Source organism: Macrobrachium nipponense, chromosome 1, assembly GCF_015104395.2.
Source record: "Macrobrachium nipponense isolate FS-2020 chromosome 1, ASM1510439v2, whole genome shotgun sequence".
Taxonomy (NCBI): domain Eukaryota; kingdom Metazoa; phylum Arthropoda; class Malacostraca; order Decapoda; family Palaemonidae; genus Macrobrachium; species Macrobrachium nipponense.
In genome coordinates this window covers 195602645-195630224 of record NC_087200.1, presented here as the reverse complement: position 1 = coordinate 195630224, position 27580 = coordinate 195602645, and the positions used below count along the sequence as shown (strand labels likewise).

At 37.3% G+C, this 27580-nt stretch overlaps 1 protein-coding gene and 1 long non-coding RNA gene across 4 annotated transcripts in view; one reads left to right on the top strand and one right to left on the bottom strand.

Annotated features, from left to right (window-relative positions):
- Window positions 1-12269, top strand: part of LOC135219986 (uncharacterized) — a 33262-nt gene extending 20993 nt beyond the window's left edge. For 2 of the 3 annotated variants that reach the window (XR_010315543.1, XR_010315542.1), the window contains one exon: window positions 11329-12269. This is a non-coding gene — a long non-coding RNA (uncharacterized LOC135219986). Of the gene's footprint in view, window positions 1-4389; window positions 4777-11328 lie in introns of those variants that run through there. The other variant, XR_010315544.1, reaches the window with a different exon arrangement.
- On the bottom strand, window positions 6802-24318 carry LOC135219985 (small nuclear ribonucleoprotein G-like). The gene is made up of 3 exons (XM_064257256.1): window positions 24164-24318; window positions 9876-10023; window positions 6802-6971 (listed from the first exon to the last, which is right to left on the bottom strand). Exons 1-3 carry the CDS (start codon window positions 24193-24195, stop codon window positions 6918-6920), a joined length of 234 nt encoding a protein of 77 aa, XP_064113326.1. The 5' UTR covers window positions 24196-24318; the 3' UTR covers window positions 6802-6917.
- Window positions 24319-27580: the final 3262 nt, after the last annotated feature.

Below are 27580 nucleotides of genomic sequence, written 5' to 3'. Positions count from 1 at the left end.
TTATTATTGCCAAGAAAGAGGAGAATTCCACCTTTCTTGCCATTGACCTAAAGCATAAGACTTAATAGGACCTTTTAGGTCTGTATGAGGCACTGTTCTGAAAGTTGTTTCTGATAAAATTCTGACAGCTTTTACTTCCCTGTCTGCCATCTCGGTTCCACGAATCCCCACGTGAGAAAGGACCCAACTGAAAGAGACTGATTTATGCAGACTATATACTAAAAAGCCACTCCTGAACTTTGTGAGTTAATGGGTGAAAGTTATTAAATTTTTTAATAGTTTCTGAAGTGCTTTTAGAATCTAATTACAGCATATGACAAAATTAGTGTCACTACTCTGAAAAACTAAATCTAGGACAGAGACTACGGTTGTTAATTCGACAGTAAATATTGAAGCAGTCAGGTAATTTAACTGTATATGATGCATCACCAAAGATAACAGCACAACCAACACCAATATCTGACTTTGATCCATCTGTCCAGATCTTTGTATAATTAACATGAATAATGTCTTGCTCTAAGAATTTTCCCCTAATCTCTTCTTGGGTGCAGTCCTTTTTGGTAAACAATTTCTTATATACTGATGCTTCTGGAATAAGCCATGGAGGATTTACGGGATGTTCTATTTCCAGGACTTTCTGGGATTTAAGGTGATTATCCCTAACATCCTCTTTCAGTCAAATTTAGAATGGTTTAGCTCCTGTTGTATCAGAAAAACTTTGAGTCCTTTGCCTTTAATATACTTGAAAGGAGGGATTTTTGGGAGCACTTTTGATTCTAGATCACAGCCCTAGCTCTTGCCTGCTAAAAGCCCCTGAGCATACTCTCAACCTTGGTTGTGTACATCTAATTCCTTTAGGATGGTTTTACAAGATGAGTAATAAATCTGACAGCCTTAGTCTAGCTTGGATCAACACAGCAAGTCATACAGCCTAAGAAGGGATTTCTTATCAGCCCCCAACTAAATCCAGAAACAACTTTTAAAATATTCAAAGATTGTTTAACATTAATCTTTAGGGCATTTACGTGGGTGATCCTTGTTAATTTATGGTCAATAGTCATCCCCAGAAATTTTACTTCATTTTCACAAAGAATGATAGAGCCTTTTAAATTAAGTATGGGAGCCTATTCCACACGCTGGCACTGGGTAGATCTCTGTAACTGTTTTGGAAGAGGAGAATTTGAAGCCATTCTCATCAGCCCACTTAGTAATAGCATTAATAGACCTTTTCAAAGGTTTACATACTGACAATGGATCATATCCTATGCAGTATATTGGAGTAGGGTTGTGAAAAAAACTTTTTGCCAGGAAAAAAAGTTTTTTTAGTTCTTCTGTTTTTTCTTTGCATCCAATTTCTCCATTTTTGAAGATCTTATTTAAAGTTATCATAGACTTATGATGTTATTTAAGACTCGCACCTTCCTTCTAGATCAAAGGAATCATTAAAATAACGATACATGATTTTTTTGCTATATATTTCAATAGTGATTTTTCCCTGTTTGATACTGAACAGTGTTGTACCATACATACTTTTAAGGAACTGTTACCAGTCATATAGTTTTCATACCTCTGAATCTGGTACATGAAGATGAAACCTATTCAATTACATATTATTATTCAGAAGATGAAACCTATTCAATTATTATTATTCAGAAGATGAAACCTATCCATATGGAACAAGCCTACAGGAGCCACTGACTTGAAATTCAAGCTTCCAAAGAACATGGTGTTGATTAGCAAGCACAGTAAGAGGAGGTAAAGGGACATGCAGAAAGAAGAGATGCCACTTATGAAAAAAAAAAAACAATTTACAAATTAGCAGAGATATAAATGTACTATTAAAATACAAGGAGATTATTGTTAGGGTAGTATGTATTGTATCGTACCTTTGTTTGCACTTCTGATTCCAATTGCACGACTTCCTTTCGGAGGTTGTTCCACAGTCCAACAGTGTGAAGAATAAAGGACCTCTGGAACTGGGAAGTTCGACAGCAAGGCACATTTACTGCATATTGGTACCGCTGTTCAGCGAATCTGGTTGCTCTAGGCAAATACGTAGAGGGGATCAGGGATCAAGAGACAATCCATCGATGCTCCAGGTCATAACTACGTACTACAGTTAGGAAACAGAAACCTATATCCCCATGAACCACTCTATCTAAAAAGATTAAATCTCTGGCAGAAGCAGACATCCATACTAGAGAATAATATTCTAGTAAAGGGAGTACAAATGACCCAAGACAGGTTTCATTAACTTTATCATTTATAAGCATATGAGGCCTTACGAACAATACCTAATTTCATGCGGCATTCACTGAAATTCATTAGATGTTTCTCAAGGTTAGATATGAGTCAAAGGTTGCACCGAGAATATTTAAAGCTTTAGACTTGCTCAGTAAAGTTCCATCCACCAGAAGGGGAGAATGGGGTGGGGAATCTGAATGAGATCTGCTAATCAGTAGTGTTTTCATTTTACTGGAGTTCAGCCTCATACCCCACTGACTACACCATTCCCTGATCCGGTCCATGTCCCGATTGAGACTGAGGGCAGCATACTGCATCATCAGCATACTGAACAATCTCGTTTTCCAGGCCAACAACCATGTCACTTGTATACATATATACTAAAAATAGCAGTGGACGAAGAACATTGCCCTGTGGAAATCCAGACACACCAGGTCTTCATTCACTTAAGACCACTGTCCACAATAACTCATGGCTGCCTACCTGTATGGAAATCTTGAAAGTTTAAAATAATCCTAAAACATATCCACCCACTCCAAGATCCTGAAGTTTAAATATAACTGCCTTGTGATTTACTAAGTTGAAAGTGGCTCTAAAATCTATGTGAATTACTCTGCACTCAAAATCTTTAACAAGGTTCCCTTGCAAAGGGCATGTCAAGTCTAAAATTTCATCGCATGTATTTATCTGCTTCCTTTATGCAGTGACTATCAACTAATAATCCTTTAGATTCAAATATTTATATAGTGGCTTAAAGATAAGTCTTTCAGCAACTTTTGAGAGCACAGGGAGAACAGAGATGGGCCAGGAGTTAATGTAGTCAGCAGATATGCCAATCTTTGGAAGAGGTACTGTATTGCTAAGCTTGTGCTTATCTGCAAAGATATTGTGTCAACATAAGTCTGTGGAATCTACTAAACTTGGGAGACATCATGCTAGAAAATTTTTTAAAAGACAAAAGGAAGACAACATCAGGGTCTTCTCCACCCCTGCTATCAAGATTATCTGCAATATTCTGAAATTCCTGGAGCAAAATGAAAATTTTGTAAGAAGAGGTTCAGGAAAAAAAAGTGGTGTAATTTTCGTTTGAACGATTTCGTCTCCGTGTGTTGAATTTGGTCTGTTTATCATGGTAGGCTCGTCTACATGTATCGTCAAACCATGGCTGGTCATTTGTCTTAAATTGGATGACCTTTCTAGGAACATAACTAATTAAAATAGCCATCAGCATTTCATTTAACTTCTTGGGGTCAAGGTATAATATAGCATGCAAAATATGAAGTGCCCCACAAGATTCAATAATGCAAACCAAATTGGCTCTCGGTTTCAACCAGATCATTTTGTCAGTATGTAGTGGAATTAGGAATAGTATATACCGATTGATAGATGATGTATGTCCATCTCAATGGCACATTGATCAGAAGTGCCTATATATTTACAGACCTTGGACTTCACAACAGCTGAAACATCTGTGAATATGAGGTCTAATCTATTACCAAAAATGTGTGGGTTCCTAAATTATCTGGACAAAATCGGAGGATACAGAACTCGAGAGCAGACCGGCCATGTTGATCTGCAGAATTTGAGTTTGGCCATTCGCCGTGCTTAGCATTACATCACCAATAATTTCAGTTATATATAAGATCGTTGATATTTGGTTTATGGTAAACAGCAAATACATAAATATTGCAGAACATATTGAAAATTTTAAAACAGCTTCATGGCAATAACACTCCAGATTTTTCTGCCCATAAATACTAGATCATCCGGGCTTTTTAGAGTATAGTAGAGCTACATGTGGGATGTTACGCCAATAAATAAAGTCAAGGGCATCATCAAACCACAGGATTAAAAACTCTACCTTTGGCTTGTTACTACTTACAAGTCTCAGTTACTACTTACAAGTCTCAGATATAAATCATAGTTAAGAGCACAACTCTGCAGATCAAGAAAATTTGACCTTAACCTTCTGTTGACCATGTTTGATGATGAATGTCTGGTATCATACTGTTTCATACGTACTTTTAAGGAACTGTTGCTAGTCATACAGTTTTCATACCTCTCTTCCTGTCCAAATGCATTTAAGTTGAAATACTTGATTTGTTTTGTTTGTTTTTATGGTGTTTTTACATTGCATGGAACCAGTGGTTATTCAACAATGGGACCAACAGCTTTACATGACTTCTGAACCATGTCAAGTGAACTTTTGTCACCAGAAATACACGTCTCTCACTCCTCGATGGAATGCCCGAGAATCGAACTCGTGACCACTGATGTGGGATGCCAACACCATACCAACCACGCCACAGAGGCGCTTTGAAATACTTGACCCCATGGTTTTCAAGATATGATTGAAAAATAACGGTAAAACTCGTTTGAGAACTGAAAATTTCAATGTTCAAATGGGAAATATTGAAATATATCAGAGGACTCGGTCAAGTGTGGTCGAGATATCATTAGTTTTCATTACTTTCCCTAGATTTAATTTTCACACTACTTGCAGGTTTTTCTTTCTATTGTTAAATTGCCTTGTTACCCAAGCTCTAGTCATAATATAAGCAGTCAGTAATTTGTTGTAGTTTAATATACTTCCTTGGGGAACTCCTTCCTCCTGCACAAAAGGTTGGAGAGGGAGTTTACCACTCTTACCTTAAAAAATCTGTACATTAAAAAGGAATATAAAAACCTGATCATTCTTCCACATATGCCCATCTTGTGGAATTGTCTCATGATGCCTATTCTCCAGGTACCTGGTCATATGCTTTCTCAGTCAAAAAATATGCCAATGGTCTGATATTTGTTTTGCAAATCCTTGCTGGATTTGGTAGGTTAGCCTCAGCAAGGATTAAGAATGGAGAGGTTTTTCCTGAAACCAAATTGAAATGGTGATATTAATCCTTTGGTTTTCAGGTACCAAACTAGTCTCATATTTATCTCTCTCCGTCAGCTTTTACACACAGCTGGTAAGAGCTATTGGTCTATAGGTGGTAGCTAGGGAAGCATCTTTATTAGGTTTTATAATAGAAACAATTATGGATATTTTCCATTCCTTTGGAATTCCAGTTTCCCATATTTTGTTTGTAATCTTGAGTAAATGATATTGTTATAATACAATAAAGTTTCATACATACTTACCTGGCAGATATATACGATTAATGGCCCACCCAGCCTCCCCGCAGGAGACAGGTGGAAGAGAGAAAATATGATAGAAAACGGGAATGGTTCCTAGTCCTGCCGCCCAGGGCAGGCAGGTAGATCACCTGACCTACCGGTAGCGAGTGGCGCGAAATTTGAATTTCTGTCGGGGACGACGGAGTCTTAGCTAAGTATATATCTGACAGGTAAGTTCATTGTATGAAAATATTTTTTGTCATCTGGGATATGTTTAAGCTGTGGATTTACTCGAGAGCACCTCCCAAAATTTGCTTAGGGAAAACTTGTAGTTGTACAGTTTTGCCCAATTCTTTGGAAGCATGTTGAATAATTGTTAGGGCTGGAAAAGTTAGAAAAGTGTTTCATTCAGTGGCAACTTCAGTAGGCATTGTGCTCAGTCGTTCATTTTTAATGTGTTGTGACGCAACAAATTTTCCAGTTTCCTCATTTTGCGCCACACCAGTCTGTGTAGTCTTGGAGTTTATTCCATTCATATAGTAAAGCTAACATGCTCTTTTGGCTTTCTTATAAAAGCGCCATTGCTTGGCTAAAGCGCATTTGTAGATTAATTTAGACTAAGGGGAGCCACTAGTTTTATGACGTCTAACACTTCCTAGTCACTTTTCCTCATTATACCACACCCTATTCCACTAGGGAACTGCAGGGCTACGAGGTTCACCTTCTGTTTTTGGAATCGGGCCACACAGCCCAGCACTTATGGCCAGGAGGTCATTCAGTGGTCTCGGCAAAGAACCCATTTTTTTCCCTTTGCTGGAGCCAGGTGGTCATTTAGTGCTGTCTGCAGTAAACCAGTTTATTTTTTTTTATGATGAAAAAAATATATAAAATTTAATATAGTGACATTCTACTTCTGCACCTGTCTAGCTTAGCAGTCTCTTTCAGTTATCGGAGAACACGTACTGTAATATTTGTTTTGTCAGATTAACCATTTCTCTGAACATAAAACCAACCAGCCCAGGGAAATTCTCACAAGTCAAATGTTTACACCACAAGACTTCATGGCATTTCAGCAGCTCCAGTTGGATTCAAAATCCAGCTGGTTTTCCTCTGCCCAGATTCATGAAATGAATTGAATAATTAAATTAGTCTTATAAAAGCAATGTTTGCTCTAACATTAAAATACTCATTCAATTTGTACGTCGCCCATTAGCAGGTGACCATTTAGACAAAAGATCCAAAGCAAAACATCATGCCTCACAACACCTACAGTAACTCTACTTCTCATATGAACACCTACAATATTGTACTCTAGTTTTTTAATTGCATTCTAAAAACCATTTAAAAAATGAATTGCACCCTGAAAACCCTAAAAAAAAAAAAAAGCGGCCATTCTAAGCAGATGAAAAACATTGTATTTTATTGTAGGAGTGTGAAATACAGAAGTTACAAAAATGGATTTATTGGCATTAAAGTTTCACAAAACAAAATATTACTAAGCCAGGAGAAAAAATAAAAAGTCCTCTTTGGTTCACAATCCAAGAGAGTAGCTCGTACCCCTCTCAAGATATACGATCCATTGCCTCCAGCATGATGATGGAACTTCCACGAATGACCTGAAATGGAAATGGAAAATAAGTCTAGGTATCATAGCTTAATCAGAAGCTGTAGCATGCGTCTAATTTAAAAAATAAAACTGCCTACTCCGTTTTACTAATCCTCACAAGCAGGACCTTGTACTCAAGTTCAATGAAATTACATTTAAGTTATTAATTTTGTTTGGGAGATGCCAGCACCAAATCAAATTTTTATGAAATATCCAGAATACATTTTTCCTGACTAAACCACGCATTATGCACACGTTTGCTTGAGCAAACCTGATAACCACACACTCCTTTTGTTTACAGAAATAAGTTTATATGGAAAGACCTATGTAGATTCCAAGAATTTTGACATTTTTTACCATTACATAATCGAAATTATTAAAATTTTGACATTAAAAATTCTGGACCCAGGTGAAAAAAAATGTGGCTCCCATCTGCACACGACATCTCTTACCCAAAATTTTACCCAAGAAAAAAAATTAAAAACCAATCACAAAATGTACTACATATTATACCTAAAAGTTACTATTTTGTGACAACAGTAAGAGGTACAACTGAATTTAGTACAATTATGTAAATGCATGTAATCATTTCAGAAATCATATCTTTGGTAAAATTGATGACAACTGATATTTGAAAATGAATAAAAATTCTTGACCCTTTAAAATTAAATCACAACGCTTGGAAAACCACCTTTCATTGCGAGAATATTATGATAATGCATGATGATAGCAAACCAATACTGCAGCAGTAAAGGAGCGGAGGGTGACAGAAACACCTGTCTTCATATGGTGTCATCATCCAAAGACATTTATCCAACCGTGTTGCAAAGGAAAAAGTCCACCCTATGGCTAACACACAACCCTTACCGGTAGGATATTGGTTTTTTTATGGTGTTCTGCAAACATCCTGAGCATTTTGCCTTTACAAAATTTTCAAGGTCCCCCTTCTCACCATTTCATTGCAAGATAAGACATTTAACAGACCAAACTATTATGCCGTTTGTGTCAATCTGCATTTTTGTTGTACTGTCATAATCTGTTCTTTTTGCAACTAATATTGCATTTCCAGGAATGAAAGAAAAAAAAATACAAACGAAGGTGGGAGGAGCAAACAAAATCAGCAGTTCCCACTTTAAAAGTTTACTAAATACATGATCTCTCAGATACACAGAGCATGTCCCTGCTCTATATCTTACAATACAGTCAGTCAGGTGTTTGCAATCAGTAATATCTTCCACAGGGTTTATATAAAAAAAAAAAAAAAAAAAAATTCTTATTCACCACTAGTAGTCCAATAACTTATGATAGTTATTTTAAAACACATTATTCTGCCTTCAGTTACTCCCTCTGGCTACACTGCCCACTACACTAGCTCACCGAGATTATGGATTAAAGCATCCGAGCTGACTCCCCACTATAATAAACTCCAATATTTCATTGCATATTATCCGTGAACGTGTGTTTTTGCTACAAAGTCCAGGTGTACGTATTTATACCCTGTTCCCTTATAATATTGTAAAATTCTTATAACTTCTTATTTTAACAGTTTACTGCCTAATTTGATAGTTCTAACAAAAATATATGGTAAATTTTCATTATAAACCAATTAGAAGTCATTTCAAACAGAAATACAACCCAAAACTCCAAGAATCATCTTTTAGCAACTTGCAATAAAGCTATTATAAAAAAAAAAGGTACTTAAAAAGTAAGATATAACTTTATAGATTAAATTATAAACTGCAGGACAATACAAACTTTAATGCAGACTTGAAAGCAATGTAAATTTTTAAAGAAACAGTAACAATAAATTTAGCCTATCTGTACAATTAATATGGAAAATATTCCAAGTAAAATAACAAATAAAAATTGCTGTATACACTCGTGATATCAATCTCATGTACTAACCTCTTTTCCTCCATTTCTTTTATCACATCTAGTTAAATTAAAAATGTAAGAGAAAAACACATCGCATTTCCACCATCATAAAATAGTGAACTACTACCATAGTTATGTTACAAATTATGTTAAATAGAATAGAGCATACATATTTTTACACTATTCTATTTGCTACGGAGAAAAGATCAGCAAGGAAATATACTACGCTGTACTACTTAATTCAAGTTGCAAATTGTAGCCGAAGCTGAGAAAATGTTCAAGCTGCATGGAAACCATATTATCATGCATTGGCAACATGGAATAAACTTTCATAAACTTCGATATACCATCAAACTCGACCATAAAGAAAGTTGGAGGAAGTGTTTTAACCAAAACTACCAGCATAAAAAAACACATTTTAGTCCCCCCCCCAAGCAGATAAGACAAATATGCAAGGTTCATATAGTGAAATCAATGGAAAATATCGAACTGAATCTACTAAAAAAAGAAGAAAAAAAATAAATAAATAAATTTAATTTACCACAAGACCTATGAAGTCATATATTTTGACTTACAAACACTGTATGATGAAATATTACCTTGTCTTAAATAATAGAATATCTAGAAATTCATTTACGCAAACTAGAAGCAAGAAAATCGCTCTTGAATCGAGTTAACTAAGGCAAAATAAACTTCGCTCGTAATCACCCTCAGCTGATTTCCAAACCAAAACATTGATCACTGTCTGAATTTTTTAATGCAATAATATGAGAATACATACAATATTACTGGATCCAGTGAAGTAAAACATAACTTTTTAAAAAGTCATGGAAAAGATGCAAATTTATGTTTTATAATACGATACTATTAGTGAAGATGCATAACCAGCGCTGGATACACTGGCAAAAGCTCTCAAATTGATATTTTCTTTTTGCTCTGATATATCAAGGAAGTACGATATACCACGGTCTGTTATCTCGGTGCGCTACTGTACTCAACACAATCAAGAATTACAGGGAAAAGATTAAAAAAAACTTACAGATACGCCAATTGTCACACGCTCTCCAGTCTTGCGGATTTCTGTTCCATCATCAATCACTAAATTCATGAAAGGGTCAAAACCTCGAAGTGTTCCTTCAACAACACGCCCTCCATTGAGCTTGGTCAAGACTCGCTTGTCCATGTACCTGTGATTAAGGTGCAATAAATTATTACAAAGCAGACCTAATACCAAAAACCAATTAGGGCTGAATAACCATTGCTTTATTAATCAAAAAATAAACACTACCAGGAGCAACTAAATTCAGCAAAACAGAGCAGATTAGGATATATACTTTAATAATTAAATTGAAATTGGCAAAACAGAGCAGATTAGGATACATACTTTAATAATCATATATTTTTGTATGTTTAGCTTGAAATTTATAAAAATTTGAAAACTTACAAAAAGAAATTATCATGTAAAGCAGATTAGCATATTTGTTCTTCTATTTGTGGCTGACTGGTCATCTGTTATCACACTAACCTTATACTATTATACAAAAGGTAACAATAAACCCAGTATCTCCTAAAATTGGGCTCTGCATCAAAGCATTCCAGTCTTCAATCCAAATTCCTTGGTAGGTTACACTCAAACCTATTTTCCTTTGTTGCTTATTTTAAAAATCTGTTTATACAGTGTAAGTCTAAGTTTAATACATACTAGTTATATTTTAACAGCATCATGTTCTGTGAAAGTCTGTGCAAGATCAAGGCCTTTTGGCTAGTCTCATACAAAGCTATGTTCAATGTTAATAGTAATATATAACATGTGGAAGGTCTCTTGAAATAACATTTGCAGTAAAACTGTTTCAAGTATTCACAAGTTATAGACAAGTTTCAGTAGTCGTGAGTTCGACTTGCCACTCTGCCAACATGGAATCAGAGGAATATACTTCTGGTGATTAGAAATTAATTTCTCTATACAATGCGGTTTAGATCCCACCATAAGCTGTAGGTCCCGTTGTTAGGTAACCAATGGGTTCCTAGCCACGTAAATCATAACTAATCCTTCGGGCCAGCCTTAGGAGAGAGCTGTCAATTAGCTCAGTGGTCTGGTTAAACTACGTTATACTTAACTTTAATTATAACATTAATTACTTTAGAGGTCATGCATATTCTTAATGACCACAATAACTTTAATTATAGCATTAATTACTTTAGAGGTCATGCATATTCCTAATGACCACAATAACATTTAATCATGACTTCTAGCATACTACTGTAAATGACTACTACCTCTTATTTAAAAAGTATTCAAATTCTTTGAGATGTGTACATCTTAAAAAAGTATAAAGATACATTAAACCAATAATGAAACCACATAAAACAAAATTTGTATTGTAAATATTTACCCATCAATTTATAAATGGGACTAATACTACAATGGCAGTAAGAAAAGTACTGTGGTTTTAAATCTTTACCATTACTTTATTAAATTTCTTTTCTTTCAGGTCAAAGGACTGCAGCTCCTTACACTATAATTGTAACATCAAAAATAAAACGTGAGGTCAACAAGAAGAATGACCAAGGAAAAGAAAAGCATCGCACACTGAAGAGGAAGAATTGTGGAATAGCAGGACCCAAGTGTATGCCAAAATAAAATGTTGTCCTAATCCCACTAAGAGAGCAGGTGACCAACAGCGGTGGAGGTGCTAAAGTCAAAGAATCTCAAATATTAGCTGAAGAAGGCTGCACATGAAAGCTTGGACATAGTAGTGTTTAGCTCATATGAACAGGTCTCACTCAAGGGCTGCTTGTGATGAGGACAGAGTACATCTTTGTAAGCAGGCTTGCTGCCACCACCAAAACATTCAGCAAAAGAAAATTGTTGAGTGGTGTAATGCTGACATGAAGTGGCAGTCAATTTCTAGAAGATTCGAGGACCCTAAAGAGGAAGGGAACTTAGAAGTGGTAGACATACAAAGGCAAAGTACCTCTTTTGGAAGGTCCTTCCCAATAATACCCAGTCCCTGATACATGAACCAAGTGGGCTGGGCCACAAACCAATTTTATACTAATGTTAAAGGTTCATGAATGCTTTTGTAGCATGACATAGGTTTGCAGAAGTAAGCACACACCTCTATCTCTACAATAAGACAAGGAATTAGATGATGCTATAAATACATTATTTTATTTGTTTTACTCAACCTTGATGTTAGAAATACATCATTGAATTTGTTTTAACGCAACCATGTTTCCATGCTACTATAGTTAAGTCATAATGTAAAGAAAGATAGTATTCTATAAATTTTTGTTTATCCATGATTCTAATAATCTTTGCTCACCCAGGCCAAAGTGCTTTTGTATGCAGTTATTTTGTATGGTGAATAACTAATGTTTTACAGGTAACACCAAACTATCATTACTATCAGTAAATAAATTTCCAAGAAAATATTCTCGATTCCTTTCCATACCATGCATGTTTATTAATTTCTGACAAGTTATAATACAAATGTGCCTTAACAGTCTTAAAGAGTGTTGTAAATAAGAAATCAAGGATACAAACATTTTCCCCTGCACATCTATGATTTAAGTGTGAAATCCCTTCACTTCTGTAGAAACTTCAATTTCAAGTTTGACATAAAAAAAGAGGGGGCATCAACTGACACATACCTTGTGTCCATCTATGCATGCATGATTGTCTACCTTTGCAATAGGTTTGATTGTGATCCACTTAAGCACTCCTCAGGAGTTGACTAGACAAGCTGAGTGTGACAGACTCATGACTGAAAACTGATGATTTGTGCATGACAAGTGCAACAAAGTGCAATAAATGCAACAGAACACTTTTATTTATGAGTGTCACCCACTTGGAGAAACAAAATCCCCCTCTTCCTTAGAAGAAACAGGAGACAGGTAAGGATCTATTTCTCCAGCTGGAGGAAGAGCCAAATTAGTCAAAGGGCCTAGAGGAACTGGCTCTTCAACATGAACAAAAACAGGCACCAAGGGGAGCTCAGGATTCAAGGAAGGTTCTGACACCAGTGAGAGCAGAGATGTCAATGGGCATTTAGGTGCTAATGAGCACTCAGAGGACAGTGGGAGCCTGTCAGAAGACAATGGCCCAAATACTGAAATCATGCGCCAATGGGCGCTCAAACACTCAAGGTAGTTCCAGTGCTTCTGTGCCAAAGGGAGCTCTTGCACCAATGGGTGCAGTGGCATCACTGAGCAACCGGGAAGCACAGCACACACTGATACGGAAGCATGTCTGTCGATACCGAACACTCAGAAAGAGTGATAGGGAGCTACTGAAGGAGACAAGATTCCCATTGACACTGGGTGTTTCATAATCAATCAATCTATCAACTGGGTACACAGGAGCCAAAGAATGAAGAGGAACTGGGCACTCAGGATGCAAATACTTGCTGGAACCACTTGTGGAAACAAAAGCTGAAACTGGTGCTAACTCGCACACTGAACTAGCATTTACCACGATCAGAACCTTCAGAGGAAAAAAGTCTCTGGGCTGTCTCAGAAACTGCAAGAAGTTTTTGCTTCTTTAGCCTTCTTAGCAGGCACCTGAGGGGAGCAAGATACCCTAGCTGCAGCCCTTTTCAGAGTAGACTTTCTTCACAGCTGCCACGCGAAAAGAGCCGTTTCTCGGGACTAGATTCATTTGAGCAGGATGAAAGGTGATGTGCACAATCCAAAACCCCTTTCCAATGGCTATCTTTCACAACCTGGGAGCCACCAACGGGTGTGATTCAGGGGCCGACTACCCATGGACAGACCCCATTGACCTCCCTTGGGCCTCAGGTATGACTTCTCCCAGGTGCGGGGAAGTATGTCGGGAAACTTCACCTACGAGAATCAGCGAGACAGACAGCCAGCTCCTCCACCAACACTGCACTTTTCTCCAGTCGAGAAGCACACACAGATTTCCCTAACTGAGCCATAGAGTTAGCTAACAACTTGAACCTTGCTTCAAGACTGGCAAAGGCATTAGGTTAGGAAACATGGGTGCTAAGTAAAGGATTAGGTGGGATAGATGAGACACTGGGTTTTGGAGATAAAGCAGAAACAGGTACATCAGATGAGGATTTATAAGACTCCTGATTAGCTAATGATCTTTCATATCTAGCAGTCACTTTATATAGCCTTTCTCAATCCAATTTATTCAAATGAGAAGACAAAACCTTCCATTGCTTCTCATCCCATTCTACACATTCAGAACATCTAAAATCAGCAGAGCAACTCTGAGCCCAACACTTGTACACACCGTATGCACGTCGTACTTGACGGATGTCAAACGTGTCCTGCAACCTTTGTTACAGTAACAAAAACAAGTCACTCCTGAGTCAGACATAGTTACGGTCAAAACAAAGAAAAGAAGACTAAAGCATCTTTCTAATGCCTGACTAAATAATGTTAGGGTAAGTGGTTATTTTCAATGGGACAATCATTTGACAGCTCTTTCGGTGCGCTGTTAACAACCTCGTTACCTGTGTGTGGTTTCCTTTGCATAGGAGTTTACCTCAGTGACTTTGACCGAGTTAGGTCCAGGGGCAACAGCAAGTTTGGTTTACAGTAGCAGAAGAGGACAGCAATATTCTGGCAGCAGAGCAGCAGGGTCATTTGATTAGTGACAGGTATTACCTACTTGTTGGCTTCGGCAGGAGGTGGAGGACCTCTTCGTTGTTAAGTGTGACATTTTCCCTGATAGCTGTATGAGGATGCTTCGATGATCTAACCATGGTCATCTGTGTGAGGATCTGTTCCTTCAGTAGCAAACAGCTGTCTTGAAGACTCGATTCAGGGATCAACAGTTTAGTGGAGGTGTTCCTGTTTTGCAGCCAGTGGCTGTCTTGATGACTTGTTTGAGTTCGTCTGCATCCTCATTGACAGTTGTGACAGTTTTTGTGGGGTGTTGCTTGTGTTTGCTGTGCTTAACATTTATTTTACTTGTGTATTATTAATATTAATTATGTTACTTTTACATTAATTGTAACTGTTATTTCACTGCTTTTTCATTATGTGTTTATGTATATTATGCTGCTTGATTTTACTGATTTTTCATTGTATTATGCTGCCTGATTTTGTATATGTATATTTATGTATTGCACTGCTTTTGCATTTATGCCGTGGTTCTTTTGTATTTACAATGTTGCTTTTATTATGTTAGTTATGCTCCTAATGAACTTGTTTACCAAGTTGTTGAAGAATTTTTCAATAATCACTTAATTGGGTTACTGCCTTCATTATTGTTTAATTCATTATATGTATGTTTATTGGATCTGACTCACTTGTAAATTTTGTATAATAAACCAATTTTAAGATTATTTTTCTAGTTTTGTTGAGCTCCTTCCTCCATTGTCTGTCTCCTCTGCTGCCTGTCATTCCAGTCTCATTCTATTTTTGGCAGTAAGATCCTGCAGGACCGGGTGCAGTCCATTACAGTAACCAAAAGCCCGAAGCTAACAACAAATGAATCACATGGTACTTCGGTTTCCTGAACAACCGGTATACAAACACACGATATCCAAAGAGCTGCCGCTTACAACCTCATCAGAAGTCGGCAGAAATAAAATTGAGCTCCTTTGCTACGTTGTTTACCAATGACACCTACATATGCCAAACCAAAAGAATTGCTACTGCAATTTTCAAATTGTTGCTGCCAGTACTTAGAAATGCTTAGCTATGTAACTTGGTACATAAAGTTACTTACATAAAAATATTTATAGATAAGAAAAGAAAGAAAAAACCACAACAAAAGTGGGGGGGAGAGGTTAGCCAGAGCCGTCAGACACTAAAACACAAGCACTAGATGTACTGGTATAAAAAAACCTTGACCAATGCCATCCTCCGAAAAAGTGCTTTAAACAAGTCCTGACACCGGAGATGGGCATCAATCACGAGTTGTTGGTGGTGAGAGCAGGAACTCGAGACCTCTACTCTCCTTTCAAAGTAAGTATTTTCTCCAAAGTTAGAAATTAAGGTCATATTTTAAGTTTAAACAGAGGTTAATGAAAGTCTGGCTCTACGCAGTGCACACACACCTCCATGACGCTTTCGAAATTTCTACTTGCAACTCAAATATTTAGAAGATTGACGCCATCTCAATGTTTGCGTAATCGCTTTTGTCAATAAACTTCCCATTCCATGTGCTAAATCCGCACACCACTTGTACCCTATAGACACTAGGGCACTTTCTTCATAAAAATCGTAAACCATGACTTCCAACCAAGACTTATCCAAGGAAACTACGATTTTTTGGTATTAGAAGAAGCTTGCACTAGATAATTATTCAAATAAATAGTTAAACAGCAGTATAAGGTCATGAATTGCATAAATTTTTACATATTCATGATTTTTAATTTGAAAATATTCTTTGTTGAAAAAGTAACTAGATTCCTGACTCAAATATCAACAGTTTTGCTGTGAACGGTACCTATGGCGTTCTTCGCGCTCTTCTATTGCTTATCAGTGTTGCCAATTGGTATGTGTTTGCCCTCCAAACTGGGTATAAGACTTGCACAAAACCGGGGAAATAAGTTAAATTAGCGTATCTATTTGTAGTATTTATACATATTAGAGCAATTTTATCATTATAGCCAGTTTGGAGGGTAAACACATACTAATTGGCAACACTGATAAACAATAGAAGAGCGCGAAGAATGCCGTAGGTACCGTTCAAAGCAAAACTGTTATTTGAATCTAGTTACTTTTTCAACAATTAATATTTTCAAATTAATAATCGTGAATATGTAAAAATTTAGGCAATTCATGACCTTAAACTGCTGTTTAACTATTTATTTAAATAATAATCTAGTGCATGCCTCTTCTTCTTCTACCAAAAAATCATAGCTTCCTTGGATAAGTCATGGGTGGAAGTCATTGTTTATGATTTTTGTGAAGAAAGTCCTCCAGCGTCTATGGGTACAATTGGTGTGTGGATTTAGCACATGGAATGGGAAGTTTCTTGACACAAGCAACTCTGCAAACATCGAGGTGGTGTCAATCTTCGAAATATTCATAGTTGTAAGTAAAAATTTTGAAAGCGTCATGGAGGTAGTGTGCATTGCTTAGAGCCAGACTTTTCATTAACCTTTGTTTAATCTTAACATATGACCTTAACTTCTAACTTTGGAGAAAATACTTACTTCAAAAGGAGAGCAGAGGTCTCGAGCTCCTGCTCTCACCACCAACAACTCGTGACTGATGCCAATCTCCGGTGTCAGGCCTTTTTTGTTTGTTTGTATGGTGCTTTTACCTTGCATGGAACCAGTGGTTATTCAGCAACGGGACCAACGGCTTTACGTGACTTCCGAACCACGTCAAGAGTGAAATTCTGTCACCAGAAATACAAATCTCTCACGCCTCAATGGAATGGTCGAGAATTGAACCTGCGACCACCGAGGTGGGACGCTAATACCATACCAACCACGTCGCTGAGGCGCTTGGTGTCAGGACGTGGTTAAGTACTTTTTCGGAGGGTGGCTTCACACGCGGTGGAGACTGGATCCGCTGGTTGTTTCCCCTATATAGGGTAGAATATCACGACAGGCCAACCCTCATCACGGTGGACGGGTCTTATTCACTCGATATTTAATTGGTGAAACATGAATACAATTGCAACTCTAAGCATACCATTTAAAAGACTGAAGTTTCGTCAACATATTGTGATATATGAAAGCCCCATACGACTAAAATAAGCATGTGAGACTCTTCGTAAAATATTGTTTTTCAAGGAGGCAGTTTTGAAATCCAATATGGCGGCTACGTTTTGCATGGACGGTTCTCATCAGTGACGGCCACCATCTTTTTCCCCAGCCTTCCCAGCACTACATTTGAACAATGTTAGCGTATGTATGTAACGTTTATTGATCTTACTCAAGATTGCAGTTGTAATCAGCACAATAAAACATTTTGTTGCCTATATTAGTGAAAGTATGAAACTTGTTATTCCCGGGTTATGGTTTGAACTGAATTCATTCTTACCTTGTAATCGGCGGTTTTTTTTTATCCTTACTGCCATCACAACTGAAACTCCACAGTGCTTATTTGATTGTTATTATACACATTTTGGTCTCAGTTCACTCCACATTGCACTTTAAACCCGTTGCTGTTCCTGGTTTCTAAGCGCGCGCGCCATAAACACAATTACGAACAGCAGACGACGACCGAGACGAAACTGCAAAGTTTTATCCCTAAACTGTTTACTTTACTCGTCATTTAGTTTAAATTTACTTTGTTATTTAAAAATTTTGATTTAATTCATGTATATTATCCTTTTTTTGCAACCAAATTACCCGAAAAATTACAGATATTTCTAAAGTAGATAAATCAAATGTTTCTAACGTTTTCGTACATCTGGCTGCCGAAAACCATAGAGGAATGAATACGGAAAAGTGCATAGAGGAACGACTACGTTTTTTTTTTTTGCTTTTTTGTTTTTGCTAGCACTTTTCATTGATTTCAGTCTTTATTAGTATTTTGAATTTCTTTAATAATCGTATGCCAGAAATAAATGTAACCTTAATGTTGCATGCTAAGAATGGCAAAATCATCGTTGCCACATTAGTGGAGCTTCACACATACGCCGTATCCATTATTATAAACTGTTTCCATGAATTCTAGTTGTCATAGTAATGCAATAATGATAAAATTGCTTTAATATTTTATGTATATATACTTCCAATACATAGCCTAATTTCACCAATTTCAACGTTTTGTGTGTAGTCTTATACCCAGTTTGGAGGGTCAACACATACCGAATGGCAACAGAGAGAGAGAGAGAGAGAGAGAGAGAGAGAGAGAGAGAGAAAGGAAGGCGGAGGAACGAAGAAGAAAAGGGGATGGCGGTGGAGGGGGGTGGTGGGGCGGGGGGGGGTGGGGGAAGAGAGTAGGTGGAGCTTTATACGCGTGTTTTCGTATCCATTTCTGCATAATGGAGTTTTTGTCTCTTGGTACAAGGACAAGTGTCGTTATTCTTTACGATTAGTGATTCACGATACCCTATAAATTACGGCACTGGGTGTAATGAACTATAGCAAGTTCTCGTTCTGTTACGAGTGTTCGTTACAGAAATAGGTAGGTTGTCCAAAAACTTGCTTGCACTGTCTCTGAAACCCATAGTAGACATGCTGCTCAGTTGTCAATCAAGTTTTTATAACCAAGTATTTTTTACAAGCTAGCTATTGAATAAATTTGTATTTTTCTCAGTCAAAACTATGCCCCTCAATGCTAACTTTCCTCTTTAACGACTTTCTGGTCATTGCAAATTCGCCCCATAATTTCTTATGGTGCAAAAACAGACAGAGGCCCATGGACCGAAAACGATTGCGTCACACTACGGCGATAATCCAGCTGTTAAACATCTTCATATATCCAAAAGTAAATAATAAAGATATATAAGCGCATTACGATTATAACAATTACATGTATAGCTGATAACAATCTGCATGAATAACTGGTAAACTGTTCTGCAATGACAGTTGAGTATAGCAATTATTTACAATAGGTACGAAAGTCAAGATGTCGTGACGTCATAATACAGAACTTAAAAGAACGTTCTAATTCAGAAAAATAATTACTTAAATTTGAGTCAGAGTCGAGTTACTTTTTCAATAACGAATATTTTCAAATTAATCATCATAAATATGTAAAATATTGATGTTTTACTACTTATTTAAAAATTAGCTAAGAGCACGCTTCTCGTCATCTTCTACCAAAACAGCTGTTTACTCCTGGCTTGTTTGTTGGTGAGAAATCGTGTTTCGATTGTTGTGATAAAAGTGCTCCAGCGTCTGTGTACAGTGTGTGCGGATTTATCACAGGAAATGGAAAGTTTTGTTGACACAAGCGACTCCGTAAACATCGAGATGGCGTCAATCTTCGAAACATTTTTAGTTGTAAGTAAAAATTTCTAAAGCGTTTTGGTGAGATTTCCACTGCCGTAGCCACCCTTTTCAGTACCCTCTGTTTAAATCTTAAAATTTGGCCTTAATTTCTAACTTTGGAGAAAATACTTACTTCGAAGGAAAGGAGTAGAGGTCTTTAGCTCCGTTTTTTCACCAACAAGAAGTCGCGACTGATGCCCATCTCCGGTGTCAGGACGCGTTATAATGTACTTTTTCGGAGGGTGGCTAGCGTTGATTGTAGGTGGCCTGCTTGGCCTGCTGTGATATTCTACCCTAAGCTAACATTGTTCAAATGATTGCTGGGAAGGCTGGGAAAGATGGTGGCTCTGCTGCGCTTACGAACGGCACCTCACGCGGGTGCCACCATACTGGATTTGAAAACTGCCTTGAAACATTTTACGAAGACCTCTCATGCTTATTCAAGTTTGTATGACGCTTTCATAGCCTAGGGGAAACATCAGTACAGGCCAACCCTCATCACGGTAGACGGGTCTTATTCACTCGATATTTAATTGGTGAAACATGAATAAGCAACTGCAAAACTCTAAGCATACCATTTAAAAGACTGAAGTTTTCGTCAACATATGATATAGAAAGCCCCATACGAACTAAAATAGCATGTGAGCTCTTCGTAAAAAAATATGTTTTCAAGGCAGTTTTGAAATCCAATATGGCGGCTACGTTTTTCATGGACGGTTCTCATCAGTGACGGACACCATCTTTCCCCAGCCTTCCCAGCACTCATTGAACAATGTTAGCGTATGTATGCTAACGTTTTGCCGCATTGGGATCTTACTCAAGATTGCAGTTGTAATCAGCACAATAAAACAACATTTTGTTCGCCTATATTAGTGAAAGTATGAAACTTGTTATTCCCGGGGTTATGGTTGGAACTGAATTCATTCTTACCTTGTAATCGGCGGTTTTTTATCCTTACTGCCATCACAACTGAAACTCCACAGTGCTTATTTGATTGTTATTATACACATTTTGGTCTCAGTTCACTCCACATTGCACTTTAAACCCGTTGCTGTTCCTGGTTTCTAAGCGCGCGCAGCCATAAACCAATTACAAAATAGCAGACGACGACAGACGACGACAGACGACGAAACTGCAAAGTTTTTTATTCCCTAAACTGTTTACTTTACTCGTTATTTAGTTTAAATTTACATTGTTATTTAAAAATTTTGATTTAATTCATGTATATTATCCCTTTTTTGCAACCAAATTACCCCGAAAAATTACAGATATTTCTAACGTAGATAAAATCAAATGTTTCTAACGTTTTCGTACATCTGGCTGCCGAAAAACCATAGAGGAACGAATACGGAAAATGTGCATAGAGGAACGCTACGTTTTTTTTTTTTTTTGCTTTTTTGTTTTTGCTAGCACTTTTCATTGATTTCAGTCTTTATTAGTATTTGAATTTCTTAAATAATCGTATGCCAGAAATAAATGTAACCTTTAATGTTTGCATGCTTTTAATGTTTGCATGCTAAGAATGGCAAAATCATCGTTGCCACATTAGTGAGGCTTCACAACATCAAGCCGTTCCATTATCCTGTTAAGCGTCCGCCCTGATGAGCTCGCTGCTAACGTACCGTCACGCTTTTTTTGTAATCAGCGATCATAGCACTGATGATAGTTTTTCAAAGTTAATATTGATTATTGATTTTTATGCTTGTTATTCATACTGTAATTAACTGTAGGAAATTCTCTCTTCTCTATCTCTCTCTCTCTCTCTCTCTCTCTCTCTCTCTCTCTCTGAGTCCAGTCACTCGGCAAAGAAAAGTCATCTTCACTCCCGCAATTGGAAGAAAAGTTTGTATCATCACTGGAGGATTCAGAACTAGAGCTCTCATCATCAAATAGGTTTATCATCACACTCCTCATCTAGTATTTGATTGATCTCACCTAAAGAAATATGCCTCCTCTTTGGGACATTCATTGTGAAAGACGCGAAATCCAATTTGTCTCGATAAACGCCCGAAGCGTATTGAAAGAAAACCAACAGGGACAGGCAGTTTTCTAGCATAAGCGACCACCAGGAAAGAGTTGCCAGGCTGGAAATAAGTTTCCCATGTGCTGAGAGTGTTACCAAATGATGTTCCTACACTTTCTATACGAGTAAACGTATTATTACGGGGCTGACGGCTTGACAAGCACAGTTAAAGTCTTGAACGTAATATCCCGTTGAAGGCGCTACCGAGTAGATCGCGGTAAACGTATTATTACGTGGGTGACGCTTAACAGGTTATAAACTGTTTCCATGAATTCTAGTTGTCATAGTAATGCAATAATGATAAAATTGCTTTAATATTTATGTATATATACTTCCAATACATAGCCTAATTTCACCAATTTCAACGTTTTGTGTGTAGTCTTATACCCAGTTTGGAGGGTCAACACATACCGAATGGCAACAGAGAGAGAGAGAGAGAGAGAGAGGAAAGGAAGGCGAAGGAACGAAGAAGAAAAGGGATGGGGGGGGGTTGGGTTGGGGAGAGGGTAGGTGGAGCTTTATACGCAGTGTTCGTATCCATTTCTGCATAATGGAGTTTTTGTCTCTTGGTACAAGGACAAGTGTCGTTATTCTTTACGATTATGATTCACGATACCCTTATAAATTACGGCACTGGGTGTAATGCACTATAGCAAAATCTCGTTCTGTTAAGAGTGTTCGTTACAGAAATAGGTATTGCCCAAAAACGTGCTTGCACTGTCTCTGAAACCCATAGTAGACATGCTGCGTAGTTGTCAATCAAGTTTTTTATAACCAAGTATTTTTTACAAGCTAGCTATTGAATAAATTTGTATTTTTCTCAGTCAAACTATGCCCCTCAATGCTAACTTTCCTCTTTTAACGACTTTCTGGTCATTGCAAATTCGGCCCCATAATTTCTTATGGTGCGAAAACAGACAAGAGGACCCATGGACCGAAAACGATTGCGTCACACTACGGCGATAATCCAGCAGTAAAACATCTTCATATATCCAAAAAGTAAATAATAAAGATATATATGCGCATTACGATTATAACAATTACATGTATAGCTGATAACAATCTGCATGAATAACTGGTAAACTGTTCTGCAATGACAGTTGAGTATAGCAATTATTTACAATAGGTACGAAAGTCAAGATGTCGTGACGTCATAATACAGAACTTGAAAGAACGTTCTAATCAGAAAATAAAATTATTCTTAAATTTGAGTCAGAGTCGAGTTACTTTTTCAATAACGAATATTTTCAAATTAATCATCATAAATATGTAAATATTGATGTTTTACTACTTATTTAAAAATTAGCCAAGAGCACGCTTCTCGTCATCTTCTACCCCAACAGCTGTTTACGCCTGGCTTGTTGTTGATGAGAATCGTGTTTCGAATTGTTTGTGATAAAAGTGCTCCAAGCGTCTGTGGGTACAAGTGGTGTGCGGATTTATCACAGGAAATGGTTAGTTTATTGACACAAGCTACTCCGTAAACATCGAGATGGCGTCAATCTTCTAAATACCTCGAGTTGTAAGTAAAATGGTTTGAACGCCGTTTTTGGTGAGATTTCCACTGCCGTGGGCGCCATTTTCAGTACCCTCTGTTTAAATCTGTTTAAATCTTAAAATTTGGCCTTAATTTCTAACTTTGGGGAAAATACTTACTTCGAAAGGAGAGTAGAGGTCTTTAGCTCCGTTTCTCACCAACAACAAGTCGCGACTGATGCCCATCTCGTGTCAGGACGCGTTATAATGTACTTTTTTCGGAGGGTGGCTTGCACTGATGGTAGCTGGCCTGCGTGGCCTGCTTTGATGTTTTACCCTATATCACATCATGTTGACGAAACTTGAATCTTTTGAATGGCATGCTTAAAGATGTTTGTTTGTATGGTGCTTTTACGTTGCATGGAACCCGTGGTTATGTGCTTAAAGATGTAATTGTATTCTTGTTCCACCAATCAAATATCGAGTGAATAAGGGTGATCCACACGATGATGATGGATCCACTGCGGTGTTTCCCCCTGTGGCCTAAAGTAGTCTCAAGGCGTTGCTTCCACTAAGGTTGGCTTGTGACTGACGTCTAGTTCAGGATACTGGATGGTTAAAGTTATTTTATCCTACGTCAAAACCGCAGCCACTGGTGGCTTCCATAGCAACGTGATTAGGCCACGTTTTAGGCTCAAGACAGCACAATAAGATTTGAGAGGTACGTGCCCGCATACCCTGGGGCATTTAAGGTTAAACAAAGAATAGAAACGTAGCTATTATAAGCTTTGAATAACATAGAGACTAACTAATAAACTCGTAGGTAAGTAACAAGCTGCGCAGTCTACGGCTAAAGTCAACACACATTGTACAACTCTCCTTATTCATCACTACCACGATAATCCTCGTGAATAAATGAACACAAAATACGTGACATCCACTTACTTTTTCAACTCAGGGGGGTGTGCCTTACTCATCTTGAATTAATTAGGAGCTACGACGAAATTTGGAACAGGCGGCGTGCTACGATGGCGGAATCGGCGTTCGGCTCCACAATGAATGTAAACGTTTTGGATTATGATCTTACTTTACCACCTATTTTATAGCTTTTATCAAAGTCATAAATTATAATTTGATGATTTAGATTACTTATAAATTATTATATTACCATGATTATCATCTTATCTTGAGTTTTCCCTATGAAATCTGATCAAAATGAAATTAAATTTAGGGTCTTACTATAAAGACAAGACGGTTTTAGTAATCTGTCTTTAAACCATTGGCCGCTAAGAACAAACAAAATACAGGTCGTACGAAAACTACGTGTTAACCCTTTATGGACCGCATATACTTTCCTTCGGTAAAAAAAATTATGCTTTGTTTTTTAGACTTTTATAGACCCGATAAAAGTCCCAGATAATTTTTCTTAATGTTTACAACAATTTATACAGTAATACAGTCATGTGACTAATTAGTCATGTTGGTCACTAGGGGAATGAAATGTACTATTAAATACAGTACCTAGATTTATTACTTTTTAGGAACATTGAAGCACAAGTTGCTATTCTTAGCTGGAATGAATAATAGCTTTATTGCATAAACATAAATATATCTTTTTATAATAATATGAAACTTTAAAAAAAATTATGAAAGAAAAGGAAATTCTTGATTTTTTTCCCTATTCACTCTCTACATTAGAAAGTGTGAGGGATAAAGAAAGGGGGAGAGTCGTACTGTTTTAGGTATGGAACTGCAGAAAGCAGTTGTGTTTTTTTTTTATTTAGGCACAAACTGACTGCATTTCATGCACCTGATGTTTGTACGACCCTTACAACCAAGTCGCTTGCAGTACAAACGAGGATCTTTTGCTTCAGGGAAGTGACCTATTTGTCAAACCTCACATCCTTCTGTGTTCTGACCTGACCCATCTGTTGACGCCTTTTCTTGGGTGGATCAGCTGTTTTCTTAGATGAAGATGGACGACCTCTTTTAGGCACATACTTTTCTGCCCTAATGAGTGACTCAGACACAGACATTCTGAAGGACAGTAAGGAATGCCTTTTCTCCTGTGAAAGCATTGCTGTTTCATAATCTCTTCTGTAGAGAACCAAGCTTGATAAATCACATGTCAATCATATGAAAGAACTAGTCCTATGGTAATATTTCTTTGATCTCACTGGAATTCTATACAATGATAACAGACAGTCAGCCAGGTCTACACCACCCATGTTCTTGTTGTACAATTTTACTATGTTCTGCTGTGGGATCTCTATAACTTTCCTAATTTTTTTTGTCAAAACGTTGTGCAGTATGAGTTGGTTGGCTGTCAGCAAAGGTGGAGAGCAAGGTCACACCTTTATTATCAAGCCATTTGACTGCTGTTAACTGACTGCCATCACCAGATGACTTCCATTCCTCAAATGTGCCTCTACCTTTCTTCTTTAGGACAGTATCTGATACTAACTTTAGCCCTGGAAGCCGACATGGCCTTTACCCGTTTCCATTCCACAAGCACCAGATACCTCTTTCAGCCAGGTGTTTTTATAAATGGAACAGATGTAAACCAATTGCCAAAATTGAGAAGGTGAATCCTGTTACTTTGTATTGTCTCAGCCAAGTGCAAGACTATGTTTGAAGATGCATCAAGGTCTGGAATACCTTCTTTATTCACAGGCTGAATGGACCCTGTATAAGGAATGAAATCATGAATAAGACCCCCACTGTCTGCAAATACAAAGAACTTGAATCCCCACTTTTTGGGCTTCATAAATAGGTACTGTTTCATGCTATGCTTTCCTTTGAAAGGCACCATCTGCTCGTCGATACAGATATTCTGTTTCATTGGAAGTTCCTGAAACTTATTCTCAAATGATCTATCAATGGTCTTACCTTGAAAAGCTTATCATTGTTTACCTCATCATTATTATCCCGAATATGTAGGTTTGATTTTATAGTCTCCCATCTAGATCTTGCTCATGACCATAGCAGTGTAAATCTCGTACCTACCAAACAATTCCCCAGATCAATGGAGTCGTGTTTGAGAAGTTCTAATTATAGTGAAATGAATAAGTAATCCCAGCCATTGTTCAAATTCCTCCCTACTCAGATCAAGTGGCTTGTTCACATCTCTTTGTGTTGCATACAAATTACTTTGATGAACTATTTCATCTAAGATACCTGGAGTGAACAAAAACTTATTGAAGTACCATATCGGTGTCCTAAATATACACCTGGGTCATAGGTGTTTGAGGCTTCATCATCATTGGGGATGAAAGCTGGCACTGGTGAAGGGGAGCTGTCTGTTTTCAAAGTCCGAGAACTCGTCTTGAGGGCTGGGAAGCTTGGGTAGTTCTCCTAGTGCTTGAGAAAGTTGATGGAAGGGCAGACTGATCCTGAATAACCTCTAAATTACCAATTAGAACTTCATCACTCAACCCATTATCTTGCTCAATGGGTAAAATTCATGTATTTTTTCTACAAAGCTGCTTGGTTCTAATTCTTGAGTAAAAAAATCGATCAATCCCTAAAAAAAGCAAGAGTATTATGAATGATAATAGTAATTGCCAGAGAGAGAGAGAGAGAGAGAGAGAGAGAGAGAGAGAGAGAGAGAGAATAATGCATCACTCCATGAAAACATACAAGGCTTATTATGAATAATAATGATAAGAAAAAAGAAAATTATATGAATAATAAGGATAAGAAAAAAGAAAAACAGAACAAATTCAAAGAAAGTTATAACAACTTCAACTATTGTATTGTAGTGTACCATACGGGTGCAGTTACAGTAACGATATGACTAACATGACGAAAATGTCAGCAATATATAATTGCTCATAATTTCTATGTTTCAACAAAAACTGAGAAGACGCTGTATCTCCGTGATCTAGAACTGATAAACTTTCAGAAAAAATATAAATGAGACAAGTGACATATCTGATAATTCATCCATGATCTTGAAAAGTTGTCAGTAAAATCCAGGTTCACAATTTTCTAAATTATCATCATTACACTGAGCATAGCGCTCCTCAGATTTGACCAATCAGCTCCCAGTTGCTTTTTTCTTGGAGTGGAAGAGTAGACGAAATGGTCATGACTGACACAGAGGGGTATAGAGTTATTCTGTCTCATTGAAAGCCAATAGAAACTTAGATGACGAATTAGTCATGTTGGGCAATATAGGGTTAAAAGTATAAAAACTACTAAGCAAATAAAATCTCACATTCGTCACCATCTTTATTAACTTGTTGCTTTCGAATCCAGTATGTTGGCCAACATTTTTCGTTTTCTGCTCTTGGGGCAAGTTTTTAAATAGTCTGGTGCAGAGCCTGGTGGATACCGTGCCTTCAATGGATCTTATCCTAT